This window comes from Zootoca vivipara, chromosome 6, assembly GCF_965207765.1.
Source record: "Zootoca vivipara chromosome 6, rZooViv2.hap1.1, whole genome shotgun sequence".
Classification (NCBI taxonomy): domain Eukaryota; kingdom Metazoa; phylum Chordata; class Lepidosauria; order Squamata; family Lacertidae; genus Zootoca; species Zootoca vivipara.
The window spans coordinates 79,153,745-79,167,065 of record NC_142589.1 but is presented as its reverse complement, the minus strand read 5'-3'; the positions used below and the strand labels follow the sequence as shown (position 1 = coordinate 79,167,065).

At 46.4% G+C, this 13,321-nt stretch overlaps 1 protein-coding gene across 7 annotated transcripts in view; it reads right to left on the bottom strand.

The window, feature by feature from the left end:
* Positions 1–3,562: 3,562 nt before the first annotated feature.
* MEIS3 (Meis homeobox 3) overlaps positions 3,563–13,321 on the bottom strand; it is a 65,715-nt gene continuing 55,956 nt past the window's right edge. For 4 of the 7 annotated variants that reach the window (XM_060275537.2, XM_088672751.1, XM_060275535.2 and 1 more), the window contains 5 exons: positions 12,841–12,917; positions 10,558–10,616; positions 9,350–9,436; positions 8,020–8,103; positions 3,563–4,536 (listed from right to left, as the gene is read on the bottom strand). In XM_060275537.2, coding sequence (XP_060131520.1) covers positions 8,054–8,103; positions 9,350–9,436; positions 10,558–10,616; positions 12,841–12,917 — 273 coding nt within the window. In that variant the 3' untranslated portion in view covers positions 3,563–4,536; positions 8,020–8,053. Of the gene's footprint in view, positions 4,537–8,019; positions 8,104–9,349; positions 9,440–10,557; positions 10,617–12,840; positions 12,918–13,321 lie in introns of all 7 variants that reach the window. The other 3 variants (XM_060275536.2, XM_088672749.1, XM_060275534.2) reach the window with 1 other exon arrangement.

Genomic DNA, 13,321 nt, shown 5'->3' with positions numbered 1-13,321 from the left:
CCGTCAATTCCGAAAGCGCACTTCCCTTTTTTCAGACTTGCACTTATTTATGCAAACCCAAGTTCTCGTATCCCGAGAGAAGCAAGCAAGCTGGGTGTGTGTACTGGGTGTGTGGGGAGATAATAATCTCTCTCCGCACATTGTGCCATTTTGTAAATCTTTCTCTAAACAAAAGCACCGCGTCTTTTAGGTTTGGCCTTTCCATCTGGAAAAAGAGGGGAAACCGAGGTATTAATATCCCAGGACAAAGGTCAAGCTGGCCAGCCCTGATGGATCTTAGATCTGCTCTCCGTCTTCCAGCTTGCTTTAATCCCCCTCCAGACCACCGGACCATCCATCAGGTTGTCCACCGGCAGGCCCGGTGAGGCCCATTATCCCCTTTCCCTAATCAAGAGGTTGTCGCACAGTGAGATATTGCCGCCAGCTTTCTCCCCATCACCTCAGCCGCATCAATTCTCCTTGGCGCACTGGCATCAGGTGAGGTGGTGCCGTGTTGCGACCTCTGTGTGGAAAAGGGGCTTGCACCTTTCAAATTCGGCATTGTCAGGGTTTGGGCTGCTGCAGCCAAGAGGGTTTTCTCTAGACCTTTTGCAACCCGGGGGCCACATCTCCACCTGGACAGTCTTCCAGGGGCCACACCAGTGATGGGAAGGGCGAAGAGCGAAGTGGGAGGAGCAATTAATTTCATTTTACCTTTGTGCAGTAGGCTAGTTTCTTCACGCACATGCAGGAGAGATAAGGTTTCCTTAGACATGAAATTGAGATTGATCCGGCAAGAATCAATATTTTGAGCGTTAATTGACCCTGTATAGGAAGGCACTGTCCAGCTCAGACAAATATTGGAGGTGTAACACAGAAAATGCCACGTTGAGGCATACAAGGTGGGCTTTTTGGTCCGAAGTTGTTATCCACATCAATTTTGTATTGGCAGTATCCCTGATATTTGCAGGTGTTTGTGTACTTTCAAATTATATTCCTGTGGCATGGCGATTAATGGCAGGATGGCAAAAGTGGATTTTGCAAGCACATATGGTTGCTAAGAGACTTCTACTTCGAGCCTGGAAGGATAAATACCCACTGTCTACTATGCAACGGTCTGAGGACCTCTCTGCCCTGACAACATTTAAAAAATATTTTATATGGAAATCAATTTCATGTGGACATTTTGAACATCTGGAGGGCTTATATTAATTTTAAGATGCATATTCTGATGATGACTGTTAGTCATATTCATATATTATTCCTTTTCCTTTATTTTATTTTATTTTAGTGTCTCTTTAATTCCCCCTTCCTTTCCTTTGTTAAATTTGCAAATAAAACATTAATACCGGTAAACACCCACACACCCCTCTCTGTTGTCTGTCCAGACAAGCAGGAGAGATGGTCAGAATTCAAGGACAAATTTCAGCTGAGTTTGGGGTGCAAAGTGGGGCAATTGAAGGGTGTGGCCTGTGAAGAAGGGGTGTGGCCAGCAGAGGGTTCATCGAAGGATGCACTCCTAGGTCCGAGATTACCCAGCCTCACTATAGACTTATTTAGTAAAAATAGTTCTGGGCTGTGCTTTTTCGGAATGGGAAGGGGATGAGGTGTCACATGACTGAATGCAAACCTTTCCCCAAAATCCCTGCACCTAGGTAGCTAGGACGTTGAGGACAAGCCTAGGTTGTAGACCCCTTCTCCCTGACAGGCTAGCGTTCCAGGGGCGGGGATGTTTTTCAAAGTCCACATGGCCAATTGTGAATCAAGGCCACGTTCAGGGTGGCTATAAAACTAACTATCAAATATAATCAATTCCAGGAAAAAAATATAGACTAATAAAAACTCGGAACAAAAACAACAGATAAACTACAGTCATACCTCGGTTTAAGTACGCTTTGGTTTGAGTACAGTGGTACCTCGACTTACGAATGTTTCGAGTTACGAACGGAGTTCCATCCGCCATTTTGGATGCGGTTTAGATAGGATTTTTTCGACTTATGATTTTTCAAAAAAAAAATTCCCCATTGGCTTTGACATACGAATTTTTCAACTTACGAAGGTCCGTTCGGAACGAATTAAATTCGTAAGTCGAGGTACCACTGTACTTTCAGTTTAAGTACTCCGCGGACCTGTCTGGAACGTATTAATCCACTTTCCATTACTTTCAATGGGAAAGTTTGCTTCAGGTTAAGTAAGCTTCAGGTTAAGTACGGATTTCCAGAGGCAATTACACTCATACTTTGGGTTAAGTACGCTTCAGGTTGAGTACTCCGTGGACCTGTCTGGAACAGATTATTTAATCCACTTTCCATTACTTTCAATGGGAAAGTTCGCTTCAGGTTAAGTATGCTTCAGGTTAAGTAAAGACTTCCGGAACCAATTGTTTACTTAAACCGAGGTACCACTGTAGAGTTATTCAATAAAACAGATTGTCTGTCCAGTAAACCAGCTTTTGTTAACCTGGTGCCCTCTAGTTGTTTTGAACATCTCCCATCTGCAGCTGAGGCGATGGGAATTATAGTTCAAAACAACCGGAGGAAACCAGTTTGGTGACATATTTTGTGGTTTCTTGTTTTTGTTGTCATCCTATGTACAAAAAATTATGGCTATTCATGAGGCTGTGTGCCTTGAATTTTTGTAGTGCTGGCAAGCGCTGGATCTATTATTTTTGCTGCGCTTTTTACCACTGTAATCCTAAATTGGATGGTGGCCATGGGCAAGCATGTAAAATCGTGCAAATTCAAGAGGATCCATTTCAGTTTTGTGTGGATCTGACTTTCCGCCCAACCCTGTGGAAAGAAAGACAATGCGTGCTTTTTCTGTCTGTGATTGGGAGGGAGCGGGGAAGTGACTGACCAGGGGAAGGTGGGGAGAAAAGCACCCTCATTGGTGGGGCCTATGACACCCCCTTAAAATTCTAGATGTCCCAGCAGTCGTCCAACATAGGAATCAAAAGATCAGGTTGAGGTATGAAATGGCTGGGCTGGAACCAACTAACGGGACACAACACAGCTTGATTCTATTTGGTCTGAACATAGACAGCAGTTTCTGGTCTTACTTCCACCATGTCAAACAACAACTCCCAGGATCCTTTGGAGGAAACCATGACAGTTAAATTTGTATAAAATTGGCATTGGCATCGGTTTATAGGTTGGAGATGGCACAAGACTCATCCAGACCTTTCAGAGAACTCTAATTTTCAGTTTTCCTAGGAGGATAAAATCATAGAATTGTAGAGTTGGAAGGAACAAGAGAGGGTCACCTTGTCCAACCGCCTGCAATGCAGGAATCTTTTGCCCAATGTGGGGCTTGACCCCAATGCCCGGAGATTCAGATGAGTCCAAACAGTTAATCTGGATTAAAAATCTATTTGTGTAGACACACCCTTAGACATTAGCACATTCAGGATCCTTAAATTCAGCCCGCCCAGAAATGGCAGCTTTAAGGATTATTCCTCCCCCCGCCCTATCCCACCAGCCATTTCTTATAAAGCAAGGAGGAGGCGAACGTCATTTTTTTCTCGGTAACTCAGAACAGCAACAAACCAACCCGGGCGAGAACAAACGACACCAGGCCACAGATGTAATTCGTTTTGGGTTTTTTTTCTTTTCTCTTTTTCTTGAATTATTTCTCAGTTTTAAAAAATAAACAAAACAAACAAAAAAAGCACGTTAAAAACAAGAACCCTAGAAAAAAGGAAAAGGAAAATAAAATGTACAATTTAATTTACTTCCCCATTCTGAGCATCGACACCAATAATTAATTAATAATTAAAACATCCAGAAGGAAGGAAGGTGGGGGAGGGGAAAGAAAGAAAGAAGAAAAAGGAAAGGTTTTGGAAAACGAAACAAAACCAACCCTCCTTGGAACATTCTCTTGTTTGGAAAAGAAGTCCGTGAAGAGACCACCGTGTCTGAAGCGTTGGCGGGGGGCAAGGGGGCGTGAGGTATGCGCATGGCAAGAAAAATGATGGATAAGACCCCCAAGCAATGAAAAAGTTAATACCTCGGCCTTCCCCCCTCTCCGCATCTTTGTTGAAAGACGGATGGCGTTCTCCACCTCTCCCTTGTTCTTTCTTGTTCTTTCTTTAAACGCCGGGAATGGGGGACCTCTTTCCATCAAAGTCCAGCTTGGTCTGGCTCCTCAACCCCGGCAGACGCGGGGCCCGCAGGATAATTTGGAGCCTTGTCATTTTGGCTACAGGTTGTCGGAATGGTCCTTCTTTATTTGGCAAAAGGAGTGAGGGAGAGAAGGAACTGGCGGAAGGGCAGGAAGAAGGAGGGCGGGGAGGGGGCGCTGTCCGTGTTTGGCCCGTCCCAAGTGGGGGTTTGGGTGTGCTGGGGGTGTTTCGCTTCCTCTGGTCGGGTGTTGCCGTGCGGACAGTGGCCGTGCGTCGTGGCTGGAGGGGGAGAGGGAGAACGGTCTGTGGCACATTCTCACGGAGCGCAGGGGAAGCCAGGAGTTGCGGGCCTCAGTAGGTCCTGATGTGCCGGGAGTCTGGTGCCCGTAAAACCTGCTAGGGTTCATGTTGCCCAGCACATAGCCTAGTCTGGAAACCTGAAAGAGCCAAAGAAGGAGCAGACATTGAATGCCAGCCATGCTTTCGTCCCTCATCCGCCTGTACTTCAAATCTTCTTTTTCAATTTGTTGTCGTATTTCTATCTGAAGAGCCCCAGGTTACGTACACAGTTCTTCCCCTCTGCCTCTTGCCCACACAACAACCCGTGTGTGGTAGGGGAGGCTAGGAGATAGGGCCAAATGGGGATTTGAACCCTGGTATAAAGGTAAAGGACCCCTGGATGGTTAAGTCCAGTCAAAGGCGGCTATGGGGTGTGCCACTCATATTGCTTTCAGGATGATGGAGCCGGCATTTGTCCACAGACAGCTTTCCGGGTCATGTGGCCAGCATGACTAAACCACTTCTGGCGCAATGGAACACTGTGACAGAAACCAGAGTGCACAGAAACACTGTTTACCTTCCCACCGCAGCGGTACTTATATTATCTACTTGCACTGACATGCTTTTGAACTGCTAGGTTGGCAGGAGCCGGGACAGAGCAACGAGAGCTCACCCCGTCGCAGGGATTCAAACTGCCGACCTTCTGATTGGCAGGCCTAAGAGGCTCAGTGGTTTAGACCACAGCGCCAGCCGCGCCCCTTTTGAACCCCGGATTACCCAATTGGGAGACTAAACGTGTATTTAGGGCAGCAGCCAAGCAGACACTCTTCTCTTCTTATCCCTTAGGTAAAGGTAAAGGGACCCCTGACCATTAGGTCCAGTCGTGACCGACTCTGGGGTTGCGCGCTCATCTCGCATTATTGGCCGAGGGAGCCGGCGTACAGCTTCCAGGTCATGTGGCCAGCATGACAAAGCTGCTTCTGGCAAACCAGAGCAGCACATGGAAACACCGTTTACCTTCCCGCTGTAGCGGTTCCTATTTATCTACTTGCATTTTGACGTGCTTTCGAACTGCTAGGTTGGCAGGAGCTGGGACCAAGCAAGACACTCTTCTCTTCTTATCCCTTATCCCCACCTAAACCAGGAGCCGCCCTATTAAGGTAGATCAAAACCAGGCATCCCCAAACTTTGGCCCTCCAGATGTTTTGGACTACAATTCCCATCTTCCCCAGCCACTGGTCCTGTTAGCTAGGGATCATGGGAGTTGTAGGCCAAAACATCTGGAGGGCCACAGTTTGGGGATGCCTGATCAAAACAATGCAAAGAAACCAGATCCTTTCACGTTTTGCAATAAATTTGTTTTCTCACTATTTAAAAATGGTTTAGTATGGTTTTTATTTTACTTAGTGGGGGAGGGCATCATAATTTTTCCAGTGCTTAGGGCCTCTAAAGTAGAGCTGCATATGTCCAGGATTTCCTGAACATATCAGAAATAGTGTTTCTGCAGAATTTCTGGAAATTGGGAAATTGGGCAAACCTGGGCTTATGGCAGTGTAGATTTTATGCCAAATTTCCTTTAAAATAGCTCCCAAACTGTTGTTGTTGTTGGTCTTTTTTTGGGGGGGGGGAGCTCAACAACTTAGCCCCCTCCAAAAAAACCCAACAACTTTTGTGTCCTGATTTTCACTTTTTGAAATATGGCTCTGAACCCTGGTCTCCCCGGTCCTAGTCTGACACTCTGGCCACTATACCATGTTGAATGAGTGACCCAGACTCTGCCCAGAGAACCAGTTCTATGCTCACAAGGAACTCCCATTATGCTGCTTGCAGGCAGAGAAACGGGGGCAACAATTTCATAGGATTTCTCCAGGGAAAGAGAACTTCTCCAACAGTTTTCTGGGTGGCTTGGTGGGGAGCTCAGTATCAGCAGCGGCTGCAGCAGCCCACCTTTGTTTGTTTCTGCTAAATTGTTTGGCTTTCGTTTGTTTGCTCCTTTTTGTTTCACTGTAGAAATCGGAGTTCTTGGTGAAGTCCAGAAATAAACAGTAAATTGCCAGAACTCGGACCAGGAGGAAGATGAATTTCAAGTAAGTCTTCAAAAGGTTTTATTTATGTAATGATGAATTCAAATAGGAATCAATTCCAGTATGATAGTGAGGCAAATAAAAATAAATTCCAGTGAAAAAATCCCAGGACAAGGCCCTGTTTCGACAATTCTTCATCAGCTGGAATGTTGAAAAATGGAACATTAGAAATAAATCTTAGAGTAATTATCCTTATAACAAAAATATGTTTGGATTTCTAAACACAAAGTTTTATCGTTTGTAAAAGACAGAGATAACTATGTTTAAATGAACATTGAAGGTATATCTAAGAATAACTATCCTTACACCACTGGAATTTATTTTTATTTGCCTCACTATCATACTGGAATTGATTCCTTTTTGTTTCACAGCAGCTGTGTGGGCACCCTTGCATTTTGCACACACACTCCAAATACCCCTTTGCACCATTCCAGGGTATTGGGGGGAGCGGGAATTGCAGCTGCCACAACAACAACAACAACAACATCAACAACATCAAAACAACAACAGAATAATTTAAAATGGTGGATACTGTTTAGAGAAATTTAGCAGAGAGGAGAGAGAAAAGGATCTCGTGTGTGTGTGTGGAATGTCTCCCGCAAAGTATCAGCTCAGCACTATTGGCTGAAGTCCCGCCCCCCTCCCTGCCCCACAAATGGACCAGCCAGATGCTTCAGGGGCATCTCCCAAAATGCCCCAATCACAAAGCCTCAGTGCAGACCCAGGGCACCATGGGAAATTCCCAGCAGTGGTTTGAAGCAGGGCCGGCCCACCCCATGAGGCAAGGTGAGGTAACCACCTGGGGTGGGGTGGGAGGATCCACGGGGACAGCAGACCCCGATGTAGATCTTTATTCCCCCCTTGTTCCTGTTATCGATCTTCACTCATGCCCTTCTAACCTGGTGGGGCCTAGGCACCTTTTTGTGGTTTGCCTTAGGTGCCAAAATGTCTTGGGCCATTCAACGGGGGGCAGGGGCATACCCAGGATCAAAAGGGGGGCAAGAGAGGGGAAGAGAGAGGGAAGGAGGGAGGGAGGGGAAGGAAGGAAGGAAGGAAGGAAGGAAGGAAGGAAGGAAGGAAGGAAGGGGTGAGAGAGAGAGAAGGGAGGGAGGGAGAAAAAGGAAGAAAGAAAGAGGGGGGAAGGAAGAATGGAAGGAAGGATGGAGCTCCCGTCTGCCCCCCCCCAGCTCAGGCTGCTTCTCCCCCCCCCCCATGTTCCTGTCGCTGGCTGCAGCCGTGGAGAGGGCGGAAACATCCCACAGCGACTTTTCCCCATCAGTTTTCGGAGGGAAAAAGTGTGGGGTATGGTCCGTAAAATATGGTAAAAAATTTTTGCTTCTGGGGGGGCAGCTGCCCCCCTGCCCCTCGCTGGGTACGCCCATGATAGGGGGGGACCCGGAGCTGGCGCCCGTGTGAGTGGGTCCTGTCAGCTGCTCAAGGGTGCGAGCACGGATGCCACACTTGGCTTCAACGAGCGCCCGTCATGCTGCTTCTGTTTCCTGGAGAAAGAGGCCAGATGAACCCACCAGCTACCGCAAAGTCCCATGAGATACTCACTTCCCCATCTCGTGTTGTCAGCGGGTTCAGGGCTTTACATGTAGTGCCATTGACCCTCCATGCCCATTGCCATCCCCATTGGTCCTGTAAACGGAGGACAAGACAGAGTTTGTAAGTCTCCCAGCACCCCACTTCTATTTCACACAGGGTTGTAGCCAACTAAGTTTGTAGCCAGCTTAGGAGACCCATTGAAATAACAGGCTTAAATTAGGCTGGGTTCACATAGCGGTTTAGAACTGTTCCCTAACTGTTGATTGCCAAGTTGTATTTGAGCTTTTCACACAATGTCAAAGCCGCTGCCAGAAATATAGCAGAATATATTGCAATTTAGCTCCTCTTTTTCTTGTTATTTGCAAACAGAAACGAGTGCTAAACTTGGGCTACAGTCCGCCACGTTTCCGGAAGTGTCTTTTATGTCATGGCAACACTCAAATATAATGCAGAAATTCACAGCTGGGGAAACACCGGGGGGAAACGGAATAAACTACTGTGTGAATGCATTACTTAAAATGCATTTCTTTCAAGCACTATACTTTGAGTAGAACTTGCACTGGAGACAACCCATTTATCAGGGCTCAGGGTGAACGAATCTGTCCCTTTTGGTTTCCCTCCGTTTCTCATTTTCCAGCCTTAAGCTCAGTTCTCCACATTTCTGTTAACGGTTTGCAAACCATTATTATTTCTAAAGTCCTCACATAAATTTGTCAGCATTTTAGCACAATTGCCTCCAAATGTGCACATGTTTGTAGGCAATGTTGCCTGGAACGCACACTTTTGCAAGCAATATACTGTAATACACTTCAAATGTTGTCTTTATCCGCTGCAACGAATTTTTCTCCACACTTTCCCTGAATGCACACATTCTTTGGTTGGAGAAGTGCGTGCGTCACAATATCCAGAGAAGAGTGAATTTCAAAGAATGCCTGCAATTCGGTTTGCCATATTGTTTCAGAAAGTGTGACTGACATAGGCCCACATTAAAAATCTGAACCGAACCGGACCTCAGGCGTTGGAATCAGAGTCTGCTATAGTACTGAGAGGTCCCTCGGCTAAGTCTGGTGGCAGAGGTAAGCAATGGGCAGATCTGTCCATTTCAGTTTCTCCAGTCTTCAGTTAAGCACTACCCTTTTCCACATCTGTTTGTGGGATTTTTTAAAAAAAAGTCCTCTTGGAAACTTGCCAGCCTTTTAGCGCTGAGAAACTGAGCACATAGATGGGAAGCTGAGAAACCAAAATCGACAGCTCTGCCAATCCCTCTGATCTCCTAATCCCACTGTGCCCTCTCAGCCTCTCTACTTCCCTTGCTGCCTTGAGTTCAGTCTCCACTTACCTGGGGGGCGGATCGTCATATGCTGCTGCCCATCCATGACGTAGCCTCCCATTGGCTGCCCATCAGGGCTGTACGGTGCCCCTTGACCTGCTTGGAAGAAAGGAACATCATCTCAAAAACTTGCTTGCTTTCATGACCCACTGAGGATTTGTGTGAAAATCCGTTGGGAACTTTCTTAGAAGCTGACGCAAGGCACTGCACATTCTAGATGCCATTAATAAATTCCATACCAACTGCAAGGTCCTCCCTACTTCATCTTTTAGGTATAACAAGGTTTTTAGTTTAGGGTTTCTAGGTATCTGATAATCCTGTCAACTGCTGATTCATTGCTGTAATATTCCAGAGCGGGCTAATGTAAGGGAAGGCCCAAAATCCATCGGGCAGAAGATCAGGTTGATAAAGGCTTATATATTAGTCCCAGATAGAGCAGAGAGGGTGTCATGGGACTGGTTTGAAGTGGTAGGAGGAACCAGCTGGGGAACCCCCATGGGAAGAAGGCTCAGAGCCAGGGGATTGGTGGTGGGACATTGATGAGTGGTCGGAGGGAGAAGACTGTGAAGAGGAGGTTCGGAAGCTGAAGAGGCAACAGGGCTTAGTGAGCAGGGAGAGTCTGTGGCAGAGAGAAGTCCAGAATCAGAGACAGAAGCTGAAGCTGAAGCAAGCGAGTGGGAGGTGGGAGGCAAAGAGGCAGAGATGAGTCTGGCTGGTAAAGAGTCACTGTGGTCTCCCCCTCCTGTTGTGATAAGCTTCCCCCCCCCCCCCGACTCCTGGAATCAGAAGAGGCATGAAAGGGGCGGAAGAGAGGTTGGCTGCAAGCAAGCACAGTCTCAGATTGCTTGGAAAAAGCCCTGGAGAGGAGGTGATTTAGAAGGCTGTTGGGAGACGGGGACGTTCAATCTTGGCAGCTGATTTTCATGGAGTAAGACCACTGGGAATGAACTCCAACTTTGTACTGTGTGATTACTGACTGGCTTCCTCCTGTGACAGAGGGAGAACCTGCAGCTGCCCAGATGTTGCTGCACCACAGCTCCCATCATCCTTAACCTCTGGCGTTGCTAGCTGGGACTGATGGGAACAGTAGTTCGAAACATCTGGAGGGCCCCATGTTGGAGGAGGTTGAGTTAAGAGAGTGCAGCCCCAGCATCCTGGATCACACAACCCAACAACCAAAAAACCCCACTTCCCCTCTCCCAGATGGAACCCCATACCTGTGCGATTTGATTGATCGATCATTGGTTGAACTATGCGCCGCCTGGCATTAATAAACCTGCAGGAGACAGAAGAAGCAGTGGAGGAGTCAGGCACCAACTGATAATAGGGTCAAAGTTTGGTTTGGGATTATGCTGCCCCTCTCCAAAACGCCGCTTGCTTATTTATTATTTTTTTATTGTAATATAGAGTTTATTGTATTGTATTACAAAGTTAATTTGAATGTTCAAGTTCCAGCGGGAACGTCTATCATTTGCTGGTTCGGGGTTCAGGATTTGGATCCTCTGCCGGATTGGTTTCTGCGGGAGGGAATCCGTGCCCTTGGTTCCCGCCAAAATGTATCTTTTCCCTGCTAGTCCTCTGTTATTTTATTTTTTAAATTTAAAAATCTTCATTTCAATTTCTTAAAAGCAATAACAAAACATGTAAAATCTTATCAAATAACTTGAGCCAATATTATAAACAAGAAAATAATCAAAATCATAATTTACAAATAAAAAGGGGGGAAGGAAAAAAAGAGAGAGAACAAATAATAATAATTAAAAAATTGACTCCCTACTGCTTATACACCGCTTCCCTTTTGATTAACTTTCACTTATCTTACATTATCTGAATTGTTATATACATATAGTTGTTATATACATACATGCATTCTTTAACTCTCTTGCATATCTTTCAGTTCAAACAGATCACAGAGTGGAAATATGTTGAGGATTATTTGATTAAAGAAAATATTAATACTGAACTGGTGAACGCCGCTTGCTTATTGCCAGCCCCACACCGGGTCTCAGAGCCACACTAAGAGCTTAGGGAGTTGCATTGTACAGAGTCAGGCTCTTGGTCCTTCTGGCTCAGTACTGTCTATGTGCTGGTCTTCAGCTGGTGAGTCAGGACCTGCTAGTGGGTCACGGCCTGATCCAAGGTGGGCCACAGCAGGAGCGTTACCACCATGCAAATGGAGGGCGCCTGGTGGGGGAAGTCTGATCAACACCAATTGGAAGTGCCACTCTGGGGTTTCAGATAAGGGAACCCTAGTTTGCGGTGTCAAAAACTGAACTCGATGCCTTCTGCATTCAAAGCAGGTGCTCTCCCTCTGAGCCACAGGCCTGCTGCAATAATCATACCAGCACTCTGCAGCCAGCAGGGACAGTCGGAGAACTTTGGCCACTGGTTTGCAAAGCATGGAGGGAATGGCAACCCCTAAAGTCTGGTTCCCAAAATCAGGCTCCCCCTGTAGTCAGAAATTCTGTTTAGCCAAATGATGCTCTGGAACAGCAGTTTACCCAAACAAATTGGGAGTTGCCTTGGGAGAAATTAAAATAATAATAATAATAATAATAATAATAATAATAATAATAATATCTTTATAGCCAATTACATGTCAATGATTTTAAATTCAGACTGAAAAACAAGCAGGGTAAGCATGAGCGCAAGACTGCCTTCCTTCCTGGCCAAAGGTCCACCTTGCCCAACGTTTTGGTCCGGCCACATGACTCAGGAAAGTCCACATGCAAGGGATGAAACGATGGGCTCTCTCCCCTGTTATCTGGCCCTATCGCCCGAGATTCAAGCTGATAGATGATATATCCTCTATGGCAGGCATAGGCAACCTTGGCTCTCCAGATATTTTGAAACTACAACTCCCATGATCCCTAGCTAACAGGGCCAGTGGTCAGGGATCATGGGAGTTGTAGTTCCAAAACATCTGGAGAGCCAAGGTTGCCTATGCCTGCTCTATGGGTATATCTAACTGAGTTGCTGAGTCTAGTGGCCAGCTCCCCTTTCTGTGGCACTGACTTCCATGTGCTAAATTAATCATCGTATTAAAAAACACTCGACCCTCCTGTCGTTGGGTGAGCCTAAGTTTGAGCTGCTAGGAATCACAAGTGGAGAGAGAGAGCGCTGTTCCACTTAGGTCCTCTTTGATTCCCATTAGAGCATCTAAGCGGCCACAGTGAGAAGAGGGTGTTGAACTAGATGGGCCATTGGCCTGATCCAGGAAGCCCTCCTTCTGTCCTTAAAATGGCTCAGCAACATATTTTCAAACAGATTATTAATTAATTTAAAGCCTCTATCGTGTGCACCCCCTGCTTCATTTAAACACACACACACAGCTAAAAAGTCACCATTGCGTAAACCCAAAGGGCTGCATCCAGTGTGGGTCCTACTCAAAGTAGACCCATTGAAATTACTGATCATTGGCTGCCACCCAAATCAATGAAGAGAACCTCCGGACTGAGCGAAGACATGGATCTAAAGGAGCTAAGTGTTGAGGTCCTTACCAGTTATTGACTTGCAATATGGTCAATCCCGTGTCCTGAGCTAGCTGCTTCTTCTGTTCTTCCGAGGGATAGGGGTGCTGTTCAGGGGGAAAGAAGAGAAGTTGGGGAGGGTGTCAGTGAAGCTGGCCCGATATTATCTGAAGGGTTTTGCAGAAGGTTTCTTAAACCAGATTTGAGCTTGGCCCCCGTACATAGCGATCATCCCATGTTAGCATCACAACCTTGTGCGTTGGTTAGGGAGAGAGAATTGATGGGGGGGAGTAGGGGGGCTCTAATGATGTGCCCTATGGTCTCCCAGGAATAGAGTGAGTACTGCAAAGTTGATGAGGATGTAACAAATCCTGGCCCCCAGCATAATTCGAGCACCGAACTATCCAGAGTGCTTTATAGACATGTGGGGATTTGAGTCCAGATGGTACAAGCAAAACTGTCCTAGAATTGTAGCACTGGAGGGTCACCTAGCCCAACCCCCTGCAATGCA